Raw genomic sequence first — 21,873 nt, 5'->3', positions numbered from 1 at the left:
CTCTAGAAAAATTTAATTATTTTCAGTGCAACCTTAATTAAATTTCTAGGAAGAATTAAAATTTTCTTTTGAAACAATTAAATTTGTATTTTTACAAAATTAATTTTTTTCATTATTGTTATAAATTAAAAAGCGCTTCGCAGAAATTGAATGGTTTTGAATATAATTTTAATAAAAATTCTCGAGAAGATTCAATTTTAAAATTTTTAATTAAATTTGTTTATTAGAATTTAATTATTTAAAGTGGTAAATGAAGAAGATGAAAATTCGATCTTGTGAACATTCTACGAGTTGGAAATTTGTTCTTTTATTTTTTCATGCACCCAACTTTCTAATTGTGAAATAAAAAATATTTAATATTATATTTCAGATTTTATTAATATTCTTTTATATATACACAGATATTCAATAATTATTTCAGACTGCGGAATGTATTTAATAATTAGTCTATTGATTTAACTAAAGTAATTGCATACAATAATACAATTATTAAAGCATTGAAATTATTATTATTCCAAAGTAAAGCGAATACTTTCGAGCATAGAATAAAATATAAAGATTGTACTTTTTTTTGTTTTGCAGGAAAATAAACGCATATGAAACACATTTGTACTGTTGCATTTAAAAGATAACACTTTTTAAAATTCTAAATTAACAATTGAAAACAGACTTTCTTAAAATAAATGCAATATTAAAAGTAATACTTAATATGAAATATTAATTAATATTTAAATATTAATTATAACTATTATTATTACATACATAATTATAAAATCTCTTGGAATCTCCTTTATTTAACGACTCTGAAAGTATTTGGCACAAACTTTGGTTACTAATCAATTTAAGCAGATAAATATTATCTCTCTCATTTACAATCTTTCCAATTTCGAAATGTTACTATCAAATTCATTTATAATGTAAAATACTCTAGAACAACGTGTCGGAAAGATTTTTTTCTAAATTTTCAACAGTTTCTCGTGTGTATATAAAATTTTAAAAATTACATTTTTTTGATTTTGAATTAAATGCTTTTTTAAAAAACAAATAAATGCAAAAAGGCGAAAAAAAATTACCATAAAATTGATAAATAAAACAATTGAAAATATAGCCAGGTCAAGAACAAAAAAACAATTCAAAAAAATTGTTTCCTTCGGTTTGATAGAAATCTTGCTGAGTTTTCATTTTTATTTTGTCACTTCGTGAATAGCTTGAGCAAGGTAGTCAACGTTCTTTGATGTAACGCCTGCCATTGAAATTCTACCGTCCTTCGTCAAGTAGACGCTGTAATTTTTCGTCAAATTCTCCACCTGAAATGTTGAGAATTCAAAATAATTAATAATTTTTTATTCTTCAATAATTTAATTAATTCGAATTAATCAACTAAATTCAAACCTCTGCCTACGCTTATTCTGTTTTGTCGATGACGGTAATTTGAGTAAGCAGAGGGTTAATTAATTAATTAATTGAATATTTAATTCTATTTTCTATTGTTGATTTTAAGCGTGGAAAAAATAATCGAAAGTCATTTGCCTGAGAAGCGTTAAGACCAGTGAAACAGAACATTCCAATTTGATCGGTAATGTGTGACCAATCGCGAGAACTGCCATTCTTCTTTAAATTGTCTCTGAGTTTCGTCCGCACTGATATAATTCTATCAGCCATTCCCTTAACATCAGCAAGCCACTCTTGTTTCAGAGCTGAATCGCCCAAAACTTCTGCAACGATTCGTGCCCCATGAATTGGTGGATTTGAGTACATTGGTCGAATTAAGATTTTAAGCTGAGAAAGAGTACGAGCAGCCTCGTCCTTATCTGCACCAACCAATGTGAAAGCGCCCACTCGTTCGCCTGGAGAAATTATTCAATTTTTATTTTTCATTCAATTAAATTTCAATTAAATATTTTACTTAAAATAAATTTAAATACAATTAAGTTACAAATTATGATAAATATTGGTGATTACAGAAATTTTCTTAAAGAAGATAAAAACTTTACCATATAAACCAAAGTTCTTTGCGTACGATTGTGCCAGAGCAATTCGATGACCGTCTTTTAGAAAATGTCTCACAGCCTGAGCATCCTTATTTACATCTCCTGAACAGTGGAAATTTCATTTTAATTACAATTGTTGTCAGTAAAAATAAAATAATTTATCTCAAGTCATTACTATTATTAAAATTATTATTCATTAAAACTATTAATTAAAAAATAATAATAATGTTTCTAAAATGTTGAACGTTCAAATGAACGACGATATTTTTATTACTTCATTAAATTTGAATTTCATTCCAAAATATTGCGTTTTATATTTGAAAAATTGATATTTAAGTAAATAAATATTTAATTATAAAATATTTACATTATTTTCCATTTAATTGAAAGGGATACAACGATTATTAATATAGATATTTTTGAAAATATTACATTTCAAAATAATGAACAGATAAAAATATTGTTCATTTAAACGTTCAAAAAATTTAAGGAAATTAATAACATATACATATTATTTTCACATATAGTGAATTATAATAAATTAAAGAAAAAAACTCAACAGTATAGAGAGAGAAAAAGATAGTCTTACCAGAGGCGAATCCTTGATAAGCCATATCGAAGAAAATAAAAAGATTTCGTTTCTTTATCACATTGGATAATTCCGCCCATTGCTCTGGCTTTGGATCAACTCCTGTTGGATTGTGTGCACAAGCGTGCAATAAAATAACCGATTTTTCTGGAATTTTCTAAACAAAAGAAAGAGAAAAATTAACAATAATTTGTCGTCAATGATAAAAAAAATTGTCTAAAAGAAAAAAATGAGAAAAAACATAAAATTCTTATCTTCATAATAAATATTTTTTTTGATAACTTACAGAAATATCTTCCAAGGCACCCTTAAAATCTAATCCACACGTTTTTGGATCATAATAACGATATGACTTGGCATTTAATTTGGCTAATTTAACTATTTGGGCATGATTTCCCCAGGAAGGCGATGGAAGATAAATATCACGACTATAAGGAAAGAAATGTTCTATAAATTTTGCACCAATCCAAAGTGCACCAGTTCCCGATATACTTTGTACAGTTGAATTCTGAAATTGAAGAAAATAAAGAAAAATTATAAACGACCCTGAAATATAATTCAGGGTTGCCACAAAAATTTAATTTTGTTTTTCCCTGACTTTTCTCTGATTTCGAGACAAAATTTTGACTCTTTCCCTGACAATGAAGAATATTCTGATTCACGCTAAAAATTATTAGATACTCAAAAACAGGTTTTATTAGATTTATTTACGAATTTCTATAATTCTAAAATTATTCGAAAACATCAATAACTTCTTTTTTAAATAAATATTTAATCATTAATATTTTTCCATAGGAATTCAAATTCTTCAAAAGAGTCAAATTCAAACCTTTTTGAAATTCAACAACTTTTAAGAATATTATTATAAAATATAAAGAAATCGATCACTCCGAGTCTTTGACTCGAAGTGATCTTCTTCAAGTTTTATGATAATAATTAAAGATGACAGAGTGATAAAATAACTATTTTATATTATACAAATATTGTTACTGTAACTCCTTCAAAATTATTTTCATCATTTCAATTCGATTATTATTTTCTAGAATTTTTAACTAAAATTATTCTTTAAATCAATTACATATTTTTAATAATTTTTAAAAAAGTTCTTTGAGAATTTTCAAATCCATTTGTTTACAATTCAATTTTATGAAATTTCGATTATTTTAAAATTTTTCAATTAAAATATATTAGAAAATAAAAACAAAAAAAAAATTGAAATAAACTTTTTCAAAAAAATTAATTCTACAGAATTGTTAGTTAAAAAAATGAAAAAATTCAATTTTTCAAATATTTTAATTTGAAACCTTTTCAAAATTCAATTATTTAAAAAAAAAATTTCAAACTATAATGTTTTTAATATTCAATTATTATCAAAAATTTTAACTGAAATTCAATTCTAAATCAATTTTTATCAGAAAATTCTACGAGAATTCAATTATTTAAAGACAAAAATAAATAATTTACTGAATAATAGAATGATTCTTAAAATTGAATACTCATAAAGAATTTTATCAACAAATTTTTAAATAATTAAATATTCTTTCGACGAATTTTAATAAAATCTTTAAGATTAATTTAAGATTAATTATTTATGAAAATAATTGAATACCTGTGAAGAATTTTATTAGAATGTTTGAAAATAATTAAATTTTTTAGAATATAATGAATATTTTAGAGAAATTTTATTATTATATTGAATCCTAGTGAAATTTTTATTATTTATGAAAATAACGAAAAATAATTAAATGTTTGCGTAGAATTTTATTAAAATAGTAGGTAAATATTGAAAATTATTGAATTGAGGGAAATTTTCGAAAGTAATTGAAATTTTGTGAAGAATTTTTATTAAAATTTTTGAAAATAATTTAATTTCGGAGTAGAATTTATGATTTATAAAGATAATTGAAATTTTGAGAATTTTTTAAAAAAATTTTTAACGTAATTGAATTTCTGCGAAGAATTTTATTACTTTTGAATATAATTTAATCAAAACTTTTTGAAGTTCATCTATTTATCAAAATTGTAAACGCAACTCTTTTAAATTAAAAAATTAATTTTGAAATATTTTAGTAAAATTACTTATTAAATAATTTCTAAGTAATAATTTTATGACAGTTCTTCAAGAATTAAGTTATTTAAAAAGAACCTATTGTCAAAAATAGAAAAAATAAAATTGAAGGTTTTGTATTAGAATTTGTGGTAATTTGCTAGTTTATGAGGCAACAAAAAAAGTCAGCAAAATTCAGAATTTTCTTATGAATTCAAAAAATGTAATTTTTCCAGTACTTTTAATAAAAATCCCTAATTGTTCCCTGACCAATTCTACTTTTCCTGAATTCCTTGAATTCCCTGACCTGTGTCAACTCTGAATTTTCTATTTAAAATTACATTTTAAAAAATACGTATAAAATATAATAATATATATTTTTAAATAAATACCAAGCCATTTGGCACTATTGTGTTATCCTCTCCAAGAGCTAAATTAATGCTGTGTTTACAGAATTCCATATTTCCCGAAATAGGAGAGTATTCCTTATCTAAACTTTTGGCTCTCATTTTCTCTTCGGCCTAAAAATAGAAAATTAAATTTAGATTGCTTTCCTTTTAGTAATTCTTCCAGTACTTGATTTTAAGTTATTTAAAATTATTAAATGTAACACACTTTCAGAACACTAGGTAAGACGAAGGGTTTTCCATTATCGTCACGATAAGCACCAACTCCTAAATTGATTTTCTTTGGATTATTATCCCTCTTGAATGCTTCTGTCACACCGAGAATTGCATCCGGGGGTCCCATTTCTACGTGACTCCACCAGGAGCTGAAAAATATTATTCATCAGTTAGGTAGGTAAATAATAATTTTAATTTCGAACTTTCGAAAAATAATTATTGTTAATAGATAAAAATGTTTTAAATTTATTAATTTAGATAAAAAATGTTTTCCATAAAATTGTGATTTTTAAATAAAAGTATCAATCATAAAATTCTAATTATTAAAAATCTACATTAATCTATATTAATAATGTTTGTAAGATTTGCAGAAAAAACAGATAAGGCAAATGTGTTAAATAATCGAATACTGTTACATTTTAATACGTATTTTTTTTCTTGCTGATAATCAGCCTTTGACGAATGAGTTTTTTTTTCTAATAAAGTTAATAAGAATCGATTACATACCTCTTTTTTTGAGACAATACAATCGGAATACCATTTCCAGCGCTTTTGAAAAGACCACCGGACAATGAAAGTGACATTAATCTTGCACTTTGAGCCATTGTTGTTATTTGATGAAAAACTTAATGAGGATAATTAGCAATTCAGGAGAACAGGAAAATAATTTAAAGCACTTCTCCTCTTTAACGTCTTCAATGCCCTTCTGGCTGGAAGAACCAGCCGGCCGGAAATCACCTGACGTCATCTTCAACGGGATATGACGTTTAATTACAAAAAGTCTGTAAAGAAGAGAGAAAAGTTTTTTTACTCTTTTCAAGAAATTTTTGTATTTTTTGACAATAATTGCAATTTAATGATAAATTTATCAATTAAAAATAAGTTGGAAATATAGAAAACTTTTTTTTGAGTATTTAATCAAAATTCAAAAGATACAAAATAGAGAAAACAATAAATGAGAACCACTGTTTACCATTAAGTGTAACATAACCTCACTTTCTTGGTTATGTTCTCAACACGATTGACATCCAAATGATCCAAATAAACATGATTTAAACTGTTTGAATCAATTAATTATAAACAAACGTGGTGGTATATTTATATTTTGATAAGTATTTAAACAATCAGAAATAAACAATGGCAGGAAACGTTGTAAACCAAGGCCGGGAATTGGCTTTTCAAATGTTAAGAAACCTGCCCCGGGTTTGTATATCAAATCTCAAAAATCATCCCGGAGCAGTAAAAAAGGTAAAAATTGTAAATTCTATATAATAATAATTCTATTTAAATATTTTTTTATTATTTACCTGTAAAAAATGATTTTACAACATTAATTACAGTAAAAGTTTTAATAAATTTCATTGGACCTTTTACTATTTTTAATTAATAAAATATCACCTGGAACAAGAGGTCATTTAACCCAAAGAAATAAAAGAATTAATAAAATATAAAATATTATTATTAGTATTAGAATTATTATTATTATTAACTATAATAATCCTATAGGTAATTCATTCTGTCCACACCTGAAGTTAGTTTTTGTGTATTCTTTTTTTTTTCTTTAAAAAAAATTTGTTTTGACAAATCGAAAATATATTTTGTTTATTATATTTATGGTTTTTTATAACAAATTTCGTTTGACTGATCTAAATTATGCAAATTTTTCTCTTGTTTATTTATAAAAAATAGAAAATTTGTTAAAAAATTATGATTAGGAAAAGGAAAAAAATACCCATTTTATGCATAATTTTTATTTCTCAATATCAATATTGTTCACAAACTCATTCTTTTATTTTGGGAAAAAAAACATTACTAGTGTTGCCGCGATAATGGCGAGAGGCGAGACGAGAAAGTATTTTTGTAATTATCGCTAAAACGATACAAGACGAGAGAGGTGTCACGAGAGACGAGAATTCTCGACGAGAATTTTTTTTAAATGGCAAAGTTTTATTCTGAAAATATAGTTACGGTTAACATATATAAAATATGATAGATATCCTTATTAATAAAATCAGATGTCTGTCTGTACATTGCTTAAAACTTCAAAATGTTAACATGATTAGTTATTATGGACATCAGGGATTCCAAAAATATTCTTAAAAAATTTAATGTATGTACGTATGTATGTATGTACGTATGTATTATGTATGTCTGTCACAAAAACTTTGTACCCTAATCACACAAAAACATGTGAATCGATTTAAGTCCAACTAGGTAGGTTATTAGGTATTGACCCAAGGACGGTTTATAAATTTACAGATTTAAAAAATATTAATTAGAACGAGAGATATTCAATTTTTTCAAAAAATCGAAAATTTCAAAATTTTTATTTTTTTATGGATTGCTTTTAAAGTTTCTATACTTGAGTATTACATGTTATTTAGTCACATTTTAGAATAATTTTGAAAAAAATAAAGTTCTTTAACTAATATGTAAATATAAAAATGTTTTCAAAAAATCGAAAATTTCAAAATTTTACATTTTTTTCATGGATTGCTTTTAAATTTTCTATATTTGAGTATTACATGTTATTTGGTCACATTTTAGCATAATTTTGCAAAAAATACTATCCTATAACTAAGATGTAAATATCAAAATATTTTCAAAAACTTCAAAAAATGGAAAATTTCCAAATTTCACATTTTTTAATGGATAGCTTTTAAACTTTCTAAAATTGAATATTATATGTTATTTAGTCAGATTTTAACATAATTTTGCAAAAAATACTATCCTATAAGTAAATATAAAAATAGTTTCAATATTAAAAAATCGATACTAATTACTATGAAGTTTAATTCAGTAGTATTTTTGGAGTCTCTGATTATTATTTTGACGTAAAAATAGTGTAATTGAGAATTATTTATCAAATTAATCTAATATTTTCAAGAACTTCAGAAATATTGAAAATGCAAATTTTTTATGATTAAAATGATATTGCAGGATGTCAAAAAATTGTAAGTCACCTGTGATACAATACAAGCATATTATATGCCACTAGGCAAAAACTTATATGTTAAAACGTTTTTTTTATTTTAACTCTAGATTTAACTTTTAGAGATGTTTTGAGCAATGTAAAGACAAAAGTTAACACGGTGTCTATTTTGTTTAACAAAATATAGGTCTTATGTTAGGTTTTAGCAGTCGTAACGTTTGCGATACAATTAGATCCAATTAGACTCTACTATAACTCCAAAAACTGGGTGGGAAATTTGATAAATTTTTAATATATTAATTAAAGTACTACAAATTGACAAATATTGTTCTCTGCATTTGAATTGGTTAAAATAACTAATTAAAAATTTGATAATAAAAAGTAAATCACTGATTCAAATAGTAATATTTTCCTACTGAAATAGCTAATGGTAACTAATTATTATTCTTTTCCGGTCAAATTAAATTCCTGAGCTATTTCCTTATTTTCCAAATTGGTAGACACACTGTTAAATGTATTGGTAGAAACTAAAACCCGTCGAAGACGGGTATGACAGCTAGTATGTATACTAAAATCTTTTATTGTTTACGTTGCATTTAATAGTCTTTTTAAACAAGATATAAGAAATTATAAATATTTTATATAAATTATATTTTTTTATACATAATATTTAATAAATAAACTCTTTTTTAACTAAAAGTTGAAATTTAATTCATTTTTCAGTGTTTTTGTTAATGAGCAATATTTAACGGAAAAATAAATTTAAAAAAATTGTGAAAATAAAAAATTTGGGTTTGGCTCATAAATTCAGTTTCTTTGCTTATTTTTAAATATTATTGTGAAAATGGGTTCTATATTTATCTAAAAAAGTTAGCAACTTTTATATTTATATTTCAAAAAATTATTTGATTTGAATCAAAATAAGAAAATATTCACTTGAACTTGAACGAGGGGGTAATTACTGGTTAAAATGGTGTACACTCTAATACACTAAATTTTCCTGCTATTACGCGTATTATCTAGTATTATAGGGTATTACAGAACTATCTATTACAGGGCATTACTGATCATTACAGGATATTACCTCTATATTATGTAGTATTACACTGACGTAATAATGCTCTATTACACTCTATTAAGTGACTATTACGGGAGGAGCGTACACGCTAATACCACAAGTAAATACCCCCTCGAACTTGAATGAAATAATTTTTATTTTATTGAAATAAATTATTTTTGAACCAATGAATTCAGAATTTGAATCAAATAAAATTTATTTGATAATAAACAAAACAAGTAATCAGTTATTGGAGACAAAAACAATTTTTTTAATGCAAAAAATAAAAAAATTTGCATTTTTGATTATTTGAAAATAAATTGTAACTATTGTTCAGCTTAACATTTTTTATTCCAATATGGCTAAAATTTTAAACCAGACTAATACCTGAAAGACTACCAAGTCTCACCTTAATCGTCAAGTCATGTTTTCGTAATGTGCCAACAAAATTTTACAGACATATGTATATGACGGGTTCCACATTAAGTGACCCAGGTCAAAATTTTAAATGTTTGGGATCGGGTTAAAATTTTGCAGAAACAGTAGTCCTATTAGATACAATTAAAAATACCAAATATTATTAATTTATTTAAACAAATATTAAAACTGGAGGGGGTCAAAGTTTAAATTTTTGGTCTAACATGGAATATTTGAAAAATTTGTAGTTTCTTTAAAACAAAACGAAAATACGTTTTCTATTTTGGGTTTTTCTGCTGTTTTTCAACACTTTCTAATGGTGTAAACAAATGTAGAGAAAAAAAATGTTAGACCTTGAAAAATTAAATTAAAAAATAAAATTTCATTTTTTCATCAAATGGACAGTTTTTATTTTTTAAAAAAAATTTTTATCATAAAGGTGACGTTTTTTCCTAAAAAAAATGTATAGGTCAAAACGTGGGACAAGAACTTTTAACTGGTCAAAATAAACATTTACTTCTGCAATCCACCGCCCCTGCGCGTTGTTGGGCTGTATATTGTTTATAACAATTGAAATAAATTATTTTATGCTTTATTAATTATCTGGTGGTCATATTGGATGAATTTAAATTGATTTAGATCATGTGCATCAACGAAATAAGAAAATAAACCTCCTTTTTTTAAAAAAGTGTATTAATTTGTTAACTTTGATTTAAAAAAAATTATAAATAATTAAAATCTCCAAAATCTGCCTCGAAGGATGTCTTAAGAATTTATTCCCCTTTAACTTAAGACAAAGAACACTCAAATCGGTTAAAAATTGTAAGCTATAGACATTTTTTAATAGTAAATTGTAAAAAAAATTCCACTGTGGGACGGTGCACGGCAGAAGTAAATGCTTAATTTGACTAGTTAAAAGTTCTTGTCCCACGTTTTGACCTATACATTTTTTTTAGGAAAAAACCTCACCTTTATGATAAAATTTTTTTTAAAAAAATACAAACTGCCCATTTGATAAAAAAATGAAATTTTATTTTTTAATTTAATTTTTCAAGGTCAAACAATTTTTTTTCTCTACATTTGTTCACACTATTAGAAAGTGTTGAAAAACAGCAGCGAAACCCAAAATAGAATGATAAAAAAGCTGAAAAAGACAGAAAAAAGACGAGAGAAAACTAGAATGTGTAGCATTCTCGACACTCGAGACGAGACGAGACGATAATGTGTAATATTTTCGAAACACGAGACGAGACGATAATTTGCCCTATAATAACGAGACAAGACGAGACAGTTGAAATTATCGCCTCGTCTCGTATCGCGGTAATGTTACATTACATATTCCCGTTTCTTAATATTTTTGTAGAAAATTTTCAATTTTCATAAGGGAATAATTTACATTATTTCAATTTTTTAATTACAACTGTTTTAATAAAATTCAAAGTTTTTTTTAAAAATAAACGAAACAAATGTTTATAAATTCTATTTGTCAATTACAAATATATTCATTGAAAATGAAAGTTTTTGAATTTTTCGAAAATAAAGGAAAAAATTTTACTCAAAAAAAAATGTTCCTTCACATTTTTACGAATTTCTTTAATTGTAAAATTATTCGAAAACATCAATGATTTCTTTTTTAAATAAATATTTAATTATTAGGGTAAGTGCGGGTGTAGTCGAACAGAACTAGTAGTCGGACACTTTCGTGTTTTTTGGCAAATAAATAAAAATGCATTGTGATAATTACTTTAAAAAATATACTGGACGAATGTGTAAAGTTTATATTTTATAGAATTAGTGTTATTTTACAAAATAATTAAACAATAAATATTTTATTTAATATTTTAAAAATCGTGGTGTTCGACTATAGATACAACCATTTTCGAGTAGCGCAATGAGTAGCACAAATTTTTGTTGATAATTAATCATAAATATTAAAACTTATAGGATTTAAATATTATATAAATAACTTCTAATTTGCTTTAATTCCATTTTTCAGCAGATATCAATTAAAAAATTATCTGTTTTACTTTATAAATCCAAAATATTTGACAGATGTCCGACTATAGAAACAAGGGAAAAAAGTGTCCGACTACTAAAGCATTCGTAATTTTTTATTAAAATGTTTATATTTTATTAAATACTCAAGTATTTGTAACAAATTTACATGATTTTTAATCCTGAAGAACTCCTTTAATTGATAATGTGCTTATAAACACAGTAGATATTTGTTATTTCAAGAAAAAAAGCATAATATAAGATCGTATCCTTAAGTGTCCGACTACTAGTGCATTTACCCTATTATTTTTCCACAGGAATTAAGACATTCAAAAATTACAAATTCAAACCTTTTTGAAATTAAACAACTTATAAAAGTATTTTGCTGTAAAACATGAAGATATTGATTGCTCCGAGTCGAAGACTCGGAGAGATCGATTTCTTCATGTTTTATAATAATTTATAATAATTAAAATTTTATGAAAATAATTGGATTATTGAAAAGAAATTTATAAAAAAATTGTAAATAATTAAATTCCTGTAAAATTTTGATTATTTTTGACAATAATTAAATGTTTGTCTACGATTTTATTAAATTTTTTTTTTAAATAATTGAATTTTTTCTCGGAAAATTTTATTAAAATAGTAGATATTGAAAATAATTGAAATTAGGACAAGAATTTTATTGTTATTTTTGAAAATAATTGAACTTTGGTGAAAAATTTTGTTATTTACAAAGATAATTTGGATTTTGTCGAGAATGTTTTTTTAATTTTAAACATAATTGAATGTTATAAGAAGAATTTTATTACTTTTAAAAATAATTGAATTTCTGCAATAAATTATTTGGAATTTCTCCAAAATTAAATTATTTTAGTGTTTTCAACAAAAATTTGAATTTAAAATTTTTAAATTCCATTATTTTTAAAATTGCTAATATTATTTAAAAAATAAAGTAAAAAATTGTTGATAGTTATTAATATTAATTATCATAATTAATTAGAATAAAAGAGGAAGAGGACAGCATGGAGGAGACAAACACGGTCTCGGAAATAAAGGTTCAAAGGCTAGACAAAATTATACGCGACCTGGATATGAAACTGGAAACAATCCATTTTATCTGAGATTCGGAAAGGAACCTTACTACAAAGGACATCAGTAATGAAATAGTTTTTCTACTCATTTGAAAATTGAATTACAACACTAAACTGTATTTTTCTGTTCAAATAAGCTGCCAATTAATTCACAGGCTTCGTACTCGACAATTAATTTTTAAAAAGTAGTAAAAATTAGCTTTAAGACTGAAAAAAGTAGTCAAAAAGTAGCTATCGAAAAATTAGACGGTTCAATTTTTTCATAGCTTCTAAATTAAATAACATTCAAAAATAGAATAATTTTTTTACATAAATTTTTAAATGCCTAATATTTTGTACTTAATAAGTGATTTTTCTAAATTTTGATTATGAAATTATTTAAAAATTTATATTTGAAAATAAAAAATTTTATAATTTGCAAAACAATAATAAATGGAATATCACGTTTCGCGCGTAACATTTGCTATTAGTTAAACAAGTAAAATTTGTAAAAATACAAATTCAATTGTTTCGAAGAAAATTTAAATTCGTACGACAAATTTAATTTAAATTGTACTGAAAATAATGGAATTCTTCTAAAGAAAGTATCACTATTTTGTAAAAATATGTGAATTCTATCAGCAAGTTTTGTTAAACATTTGAAAAATAATTAAATTCCACCAAAAAATTTTATTCAAACTTTAGGAAAATTTTTGAAATTGAAATATTAGATATTAATAAAATTTTTATAAATAATTACATTTTTCGAGAATTTTGATTACAATTGCATTAACAATAATTTAAATTCTGCGATGAGTTTTATTATTTATGAAAATAATGGAATTCCTAAAAAGAATTTTATTATTTATGAAAATAATTAAATTTTTGTGAAAAAATTTAATAAGGTTAAAAAATAATTGAATTCTTATGAAGAATTTTATCAAAAATTTGAAAATAAATCAATTATTTCGAAAAGCTTTATAAAAGTTCTACTAGAAATATTTGAATTTATACGAAGTTTATTATTTATAAAAAATAATTGAATTCCTGTTGAAAATGTTATTAAAAGTAGAAAATAATTGAATACTTGTGAAGAATTTTAAAAAATTTGAAAATAATTGAATTCTTTTGAGAAATTTATCCTTGTTAAAAAATAATAATTTAATTCTTGTGAAAAATTTTATTAAAATTTTTAAATAATTCAATTAGGTATTTCGACAAATTTTCTGAAAATTGTACTAACAATAATTATGTGTTGAAGTTAACGATGTACTAAAAATAATTTAATTTAAACGAAGAAATTTATTATTTATAAAAAATAATTAACTTCGTGTGAAAATCTTTATTAAAATTAGTAAATAATTTAATTCTTTCGATGAATTTTATTAAAACCATATTGAAAAGTGTTGAATTATTAGGTATAAAGAAAACTTTATCAAAACTTTTGAAAATAATTGAATTCTTTCAAAAAAATTTTTAAAAATTAAAATTCCATTAAAATAATTAAATTCCTATACAAAGAATTTTATAACCTTTTTTTTAAATAATTAAATTCTTTTGGGAAGTTTTTTTTATTAAAATAGTCACAAATGTAAAAAAAATTTTCCAAATAGTAGGTTTTACTAGATGAGTACGAAGTCTGAATGCAATTCTTATACGATTATGATAAAACCATTGATTTGTAAAGCAAATGACTTTTTTTACAGTCTAAGAAGAGAATATCCTCCGCTATCTTTATTAAATTTACAAAAATTGATTGATACAAATAGATTAGATGCAACTAAACCTATAGATCTTGTAAGTTTAGTTAATACTGGTGTTTATTCTGTACAACCCGATATAAGACAAGCTGGTGTTCAACTTACAGACGAGGTATATTTAATTTTTTGAAATTTTTTATTATTTTTTTATTATAATAATAATAATAACAATAAAACTAAAATATTAATTATTATTATTAAATAATAATAATAATTAATATTTTAGTTTTTAATTTAATTATCATTTTGTTTTTTCTAGGGAATAGAAATATTTTCAGCAAAAATCAACATTGAAGTTCAATGGGCAACGGAACATGTGATTGCTGCCATTGAGAGAAACGGTGGCGTTATAACAACTTCCTTCTATGATCAGCACAGTTTGCAGTGTATGATAAATGCAGAGAAATTCTTCAAAAGGGGTAATTAATAAATTTTACCAATTATTAATTAATAAACTGTAAAAAAAATAGATGAAAAAACAATGAAATTTAATCGAATTTTAGGTGAAGCGATTCCTCGTCGACTTTTACCACCGACCGATTGTCTGGAATATTATTCAAGTGCCGCGACTCGAGGATATTTGGCGGATCCCGAGAAAGTCTCCTGGGAACGACTTGTATTGGCGCAGAAGTACGGTTACACTTTACCAAAAATTGAGGACGATCCAAATTATGAAATGCTCTTGGAAAGAAAGGATCCGAGACAAATATTTTATGGTTTGGCACCTGGTTGGGTTGTGAGTCTTCGAGATAAAGTAATTCTCAAACCAACTGCCGAATATCTCAAAGAATATTATGCAAGTTAGAGTAAATATGTTGATTTTTAATTGAATAAAAATTATCTTAGACAAAATGATGACGAGACATTATTTTTCAATTAGAAAGTTTAATTAAAAAGTTAAAAAGTACAATTAAACATACAATTAAAAATTGTAGATTAGTAAAGAATACATTAGAAGATATTTACAAGTACATTTTTACAATTTGTATAATAGAAATTGACAGTAAATTTTCCATTTTCGAAGTCTCCCCGAAAATGAAATTTCAGAAATGGCAAAATTGCTTTTAAAACTTTTTGAGTTGATATCTGAATTTTATATTCGGGGGGCATCTTTTTTTATTATGTATATTTTCCTTATTCTTATTCACCTGTATAAAAGTTCGCCAATCTTAACATTTCTTGGCTAACGATCCAAAGTTTCATTGCTAATTCGGGATCCATACTCTGACGAGAGGAATCGCAACGATAGCAATTATTGAAATACATACTAGTTGCGCCTTCCAAATCGGAAGCTGTAGCACAATAGACAGACGTACTTGCCGCTTGTTGCTGCAATTAATTAAATAGATTTTGCAATTTTTGTCTAAAGTTCAAGGTATGTAGTCGTCGGTTAGGCGAGAAAAATTAATTACCAATGATTTCGTGAAAGGTCGAACGATAGCGAACAGCAATCTATATAACCATGATTGACGGGGTAAACCCGAAGAAACCATATTGCCAGGATGACAACTAAGAACACCGACAGTTGGCCATTGTCTCGCTAGTTCCTGCGCAAACAAAATATTACACAATTTCGAATTATTGTAGGCAGCCATCTGCCAATATTTGTACGCCGGAGGTGATAAATTTAACGCTTCAATATCGCCCGGCGTTGAGAGGAACGAAAATCTGTAAAATTATACAAATTAATACTTCAGATTTTAATTAATACTAATAACACAGAGATTACTATTTGTGACGCGCTCCCAAGAAAGGTACCTAAGAAGCAAACGAATTATAGGTTGGGTTCGAGTTAGATTTATCTTGATTAAAAGTTAATTTTTAATTATTTGAATTTGAAACCAATATTCATTGAATATTTTGAATATAGTGAAGACTTGAAGACCAACAATTTTTAATTAATAATTGATTCTCTTTCTGTATTTTTACTTACAAAATTTAAAACATAACCTCAAATTTTTTGCTTCTTAGGTACCTTTCTTGGGAGCGCGTCACATTTTTTTTAACGAGAATTTGCTAATTTTTACTACTTCTTTCAGTCTTAAATACTTTTGTTTTTAATTAATTTGATACCGAGATGCCACAAAAATTTAATTTTCTTTTTCTCTGATTTCCAGACAAAATTTTCACTTTTTTTCCTGACCCTAAAGAATATTCTGAATCACTTTAAAAATGATGACGGAGTGATAAAATAATTATTTTATATTAAAAGAATATTGTTACTGTAACTTATTCAAAATTATTTTCATCATTTTAATTCGATTATTATTTTCTAGAATTTTTAACTAAAATTCTTCTTTAAATCAATTATTTTTAATAATTTTAAGAAAAAGTTCTTTGAGAATATTCAAATCGATTTGATTACATTTCAATGTTACGAAATTTCGATTATTTGGAAATTCTTCAATTAAATATATATACGAGAAAATAACTTCAAATAATTTCAAAACAAAATTCAATTAAACTTTTTCAAAAAAATTAATTCTATACAGAAATGCTTTTAATATTCAATTAATATCTAAAATTTTACTTATCAGAAAATTCTACGAGAATTCAATTATTTGAATAAAAACATTAATAATTTATTGAATAATTGAATATTTCTCAAAATTGAATTCTTATAAAGAATTTTATCAACAAATTTTTAAATAATTGAATTCCTTCGACGAATTTTTATAAAATTTTTAAAAATAATTATATTTTTCGAGAATTTTAATTAAAATTGTATTACAAATAATTGAAATTCTGTGATGAATATTATTATTTATGGAAAAAATTGAATTACAAAAAAGAATTTTATTATTTATGAGAATAATTGAATTCTTGTGAAAAATTTTTTTAATATTAGAAAATAAGTGAATTATTGAGAAGAATTTTATTAAAAATTTGAACATAATTCAATTATTTCGAAAAATTTTATAAAAGTTGTAATAAAAATTATTGAAATTCTGCGATACGTTTTATAATTTTGTGAAAACAATTGAATTCTTGCCAAAATTTTGTTAAAATTTTAAAAAATAATTAAATTCCTGTGAAAAATTATCAAAAATTCAATTATTTTCAAAAATTTTAATAAGATTCTTGGCACAAATTAAAAATAACCAAATTCTTTAGAGATTTTCAATTACTTGAAGAAATTTTATTAAAACTTTTATCATGAATTACAATATTTTCGTTAAATAATAAAAATTTTTGCAGAAACTCAATTATTTTCAAAAATCTGAGTAAAATTCTTCACAAGAATTTAATTATTTTCATAAATATCAAAATTTTCGCAGAAATTCAAATATTTTTAAAAGTTTCGATAAAACTTTTTCGTTGGGATTCAATTATTTTGAATAAAATTTAAAAAAATCTTATCGATAAGATTCATTTATTTTGAAAATTTTAATGAAATTTTTCGAAAGAATTAAATTATTCTTAAGAATTTCCATACAATTCTTTATAGGAATTAAATTATTTTCAGTACAATTTTAATTGAATTCAATAAAAGATTTAAACATTTTTGAAAATAATTGAAATTTTCAAAGATTTTAATTTGAAACCTTTTTAAACTTCAATTATTTCTAAAAAATTCACTCTATAATGTTTTTAATATTCAATTATTATCTAAAATTTTTAATGAAATTCATTTTTAATTCAATTTTTATTACAAAATTCTACGAGAATTCAATTATTTAAATACAAAAAAACCGCTGCCAAGTTGTATATTTTTTTTAATAAGTTTGGTGCTCATTTCATGAACACTTTACTTCCTCATGGAGATAAAAATAATAGAAATATATGAATAACTTTTTATAAATATGGTCAAAGTGATTGAATTTTGAGTCAATCAATGTATTTTTGAATACCCTACAAGATAGTTACAATAATTTAATAGTTAAACAAAAATTTTCAAACAAAAAAGTTGAGAAAATGTCATTTTTTACAATTTTTGGTTTTTAAAATACCAGTAATTTCGAAATTTATTATCTAATTAGGTTCAAAAATAGGTCAACCAAAGCGTTTTTTAATGCTCTACAAGTTGATAACGATAATTTTAAAGTTACTTCTACGTTTTTTAACAAAATTTTCAAAAAAGTCTTATTTTCCAAAATTTTTGATTTTTAAAGTTTAATAACTCCGGTTAATTATGGACGAAAAATGTTCAATTAGGGCTCAAAAGATGCGTCTAAAAAAACTCTACAGAATTATGGAAAAACATTTATAGGTGTCCTATCATTTTTTAAAGTTATGGGCATAAAACGTTTTTTTGCAAAATTAAAAATAAAAAAAAATTTAGTTAAACTTTATTAATATATCAGAAAGTACTCTCACTTTATGTCCGCAGGTGAGATCTACAATTTAAAAAAAAATTCAACCCAAAAGCTCTTCATGATTTCGAGATATTTATGAAAATGTGATGTTTACACACACACACATACACACACACACACATTTTTGAACTCCTGAGGTCAAATAACATAAAGATATGTCAAAAAATCGAACTCAAAAAATTTTGGTATTACAATACTTCCTCTATGAGGAAGTAATAAATAATTAAATTTATTGAATAGTTGAATGTTTCTTAAAATTGAATTCTCATTAAGAATTTTATCAACAAATTTATAAATAATCGAAATCTTTTGACAAATTTTTAAGAATAATTTTAAAGTCTTTCGAGGAATTTAATTAAAATTGCATTCAAAATAATTGAATTTTTATAAAGAATTTTATTTAAACTGTTGAAAGTTGAGTGAAATCTTTGGAGAAGTTTTATTAAAATTGTATTCAGAATAATCACATTTTCGCAAAGAATTTTATTACTTATGAAAATAATTGAATCTCTGAAAAATTTTATTATTTATGAAAATAATGGAATTATTGCGAAGAAATTTATAAGAAAAATGGTAAATAATTAAATTCCTGTGACATTTTCATTATTTATGAAAATTAAATTCCAAAAATTTAATTTTTTCCAGTACTTTTAATAAAAATCCCTGATTTTTCCCTCACCTGTGGCAAGCCTGTGATATTTTTCTTGTTAACTAATTAAGGGGTCTTGTAACTTTTTAGCACTAAAATCGGATGATTTTAAAAAATTTTTTGCTCATAAGTTTTAAAATATAATTGATCGAAAGTTTTTACATGTCATTGTGTATGTTAAGAAGTTTTAAAAAAAGGATTTCAGATTGGAAAAAATATATATATACCTTCCTTCTACAGAGGGCGCTTTGTCTACTGGTAAAAATTACTTTCAATTACGGTTGTCACTGTAGCTCATAGCAGAATCATAAATTAAATTATAACAAACATAATTTGAAAATAGATGACTTAATACAGGACCTAAACCTCGAAATACTTAAAAATATCAAAAATTAAAAAAATGGCAAGCTTTTGAATCTAAACATCTGAAAAAACACAATTTTTCTAAACATAAATAATACACAAAAAGTGTAATTTTGAACATTAGTAGTAAATCAGAGGTTTAGGTCCTGTATTAAGTCGTCCATTTTGAAATAAAATTTGATTTTTTGATTTTAGACGATTCTGCTATAAGCTACAATGACAACCAATAATTTTTACCAGTGGTCAAAGCGCCCTCTGTAGAAGGAAGATACTTATGTTTTTTCAAATATGAAATTCTTTTTTTAAGACTTCTTAACATACACAATGATATGTAAAAACTTTTGATCAATTATATTTTCAAACTCATGAGCAAAAAATTTTTTAAAAACTTCTGATTTTAATGCCTAAAAAATTTACAAGACCCCTTAATAAGGGCGAAGGCTAAATTTGAAATATTAAATTTTTGAACTTAGAATAATAGAATAGAAAAGAGAAAATTGCAATTAAAATTATTTACGAATTACCTATGGGATTCGCTGGAAACAATTACGACTCTAGAGCTATCGCAGTAATGAAGTGGTTCTCTCAGCAACAACGTAAAGAAAAATTGAGCCAAATGATTCACTTGAAACGTCATTTCATAACCATCTTCTGTTAATGAATATGGAAGTGCAAATACTCCTGCATTCAACACAAGCATATGAAGACTTCTAAAAAAGAATATTTAAATTGCAAATAACTATCGCCGTAAGGAAAAATATATAGACAAAAAAATATAAAGACAAAAAATATATAGACAAAAATATTATAAAGAAAATAAAATAATATATAAACAAGAAATATATAAACAAAAAAATACGTAAACAAAAAAATATATAAACCTCGAAATATTTGTTGAATGTTTTTGAATATTACTTGTATTTTTGCTTGAAAGAATCGGCAGCCATTTGAACGTGTCGCAAAGAACATAAATCCAGATGTAAAACATCGCAGGAAATATTTTCCCGTTCACGTTCAATTTCTCTGGCCGCCTCTTGTGCCTTTTCCAAATCTCGACAAGCTAAAACTACTCTGCAACCATGTAGGGCCAACGATCTTGCTGTCTCGTAACCTACCATTCAGTAATGTGAAAAAGTAATAAAAGAAGTTACTAATAAGACAACGAAATTAAAGATTAAATTAAAGATCATTACCTATTCCCACGTTTGCACCTGTCACTAGAGCGACTTTTCCTCTTAAATCTCGTCCATGAAGTACAGCAAGAGCCGTACTGCTTCCGTCAAACCTCTGTCGTACCGGTTGTGACATTTCTCGGAATTCTGTCGCAAAAGCTAATCTAGGATCAGTGTATGTTGTCGTTTGATTATTGTGATCGACGAATAAAACTTTTCCGTCCTCGGAAACACACCTTTCCCATCCAGTCGGTAATTCTGTTAAAAAAGAAAAAACGAAAAATTTAATATTGTTTCGAAAAATCGAAAGTCTCTATATTTATGATATTTATATATTCGATAATACAAATAAATACTCCACATACCTCCTTCCACAAGTTTTTTGCGACCAGTTCGAGGGTGTGTCCACTGAGTACCTTTCGTGAAGTGACTAGTTAAATAAAATCATATTTAATATTCATATCTGTTAATTATTCTGCTACAGATATTTATGGGACAAAAACTTAATTGTTTATTATAGTGAAAAAAATTGAACTTAACCTATTTTATGAATACGATGCGAAAAAACAATCTACCTGCTCGTAATTAATTATTTCTCAAAGGCAAATAATAATTGACAATCAAACTTACTTTACGTAATAAACATTTCCATCAATTGTTGCTCGTTCTTCCCATCCTGGAGGTAATTCATCGTCACTATCAGAATCATTTAAAACACCCACCATATTTGTTTACTTTTTTTTGTACGTACGTCAAAAATGTCAAGGGCGTCAAACATTCAATGATTTATGATAAAAATTGTTGTTCAAAAGTCAAGACACGTAAAATGTTATCAAATAAAAAATGGACTTGACTACTGATTAATTAATTGCACTTGGAAAATATGTTT

General features: G+C 24.6%; 3 protein-coding genes across 3 annotated transcripts; 1 reads left to right on the top strand and 2 right to left on the bottom strand.

Moving 5' to 3' along the window:
• Window positions 1–359: 359 nt before the first annotated feature.
• Window positions 360–5,995, bottom strand: LOC122509879 (aspartate aminotransferase, mitochondrial). Its single transcript, XM_043624186.1, has 8 exons — window positions 5,758–5,995; window positions 5,243–5,399; window positions 5,020–5,148; window positions 2,867–3,088; window positions 2,581–2,737; window positions 1,995–2,093; window positions 1,531–1,847; window positions 360–1,307 (listed from the first exon to the last, which is right to left on the bottom strand). Exons 1-8 carry the CDS (start codon window positions 5,853–5,855, stop codon window positions 1,185–1,187), a joined length of 1,302 nt encoding a protein of 433 aa, XP_043480121.1. The 5' UTR covers window positions 5,856–5,995; the 3' UTR covers window positions 360–1,184.
• LOC122509882 (39S ribosomal protein L15, mitochondrial) lies at window positions 5,996–15,336 on the top strand. The gene is made up of 5 exons (XM_043624189.1): window positions 5,996–6,498; window positions 12,655–12,809; window positions 14,431–14,596; window positions 14,744–14,903; window positions 14,988–15,336. Exons 1-5 carry the CDS (start codon window positions 6,388–6,390, stop codon window positions 15,287–15,289), a joined length of 894 nt encoding a protein of 297 aa, XP_043480124.1. The 5' UTR covers window positions 5,996–6,387; the 3' UTR covers window positions 15,290–15,336.
• A 13-nt stretch (window positions 15,337–15,349) lies between these two features.
• On the bottom strand, window positions 15,350–21,857 carry LOC122509880 (WW domain-containing oxidoreductase). Its single transcript, XM_043624187.1, has 7 exons — window positions 21,615–21,857; window positions 21,350–21,414; window positions 21,006–21,242; window positions 20,728–20,923; window positions 20,337–20,522; window positions 15,897–16,152; window positions 15,350–15,813 (listed from the first exon to the last, which is right to left on the bottom strand). The coding sequence occupies exons 1-7, from the start codon at window positions 21,707–21,709 to the stop codon at window positions 15,625–15,627; spliced, it is 1,224 nt and encodes a 407-aa protein (XP_043480122.1). The 5' UTR covers window positions 21,710–21,857; the 3' UTR covers window positions 15,350–15,624.
• Between the last annotated feature and the right edge of the window lie 16 nt (window positions 21,858–21,873).

The sequence above is a fragment of the Leptopilina heterotoma genome, unplaced genomic scaffold, assembly GCF_015476425.1.
Source record: "Leptopilina heterotoma isolate Lh14 unplaced genomic scaffold, ASM1547642v1 Lhet_63, whole genome shotgun sequence".
Classification (NCBI taxonomy): Eukaryota; Metazoa; Arthropoda; class Insecta; order Hymenoptera; family Figitidae; genus Leptopilina; species Leptopilina heterotoma.
The sequence above is the reverse complement of the archived record's forward strand: the minus strand, read 5'-3'. Positions and strand labels throughout refer to the sequence as shown.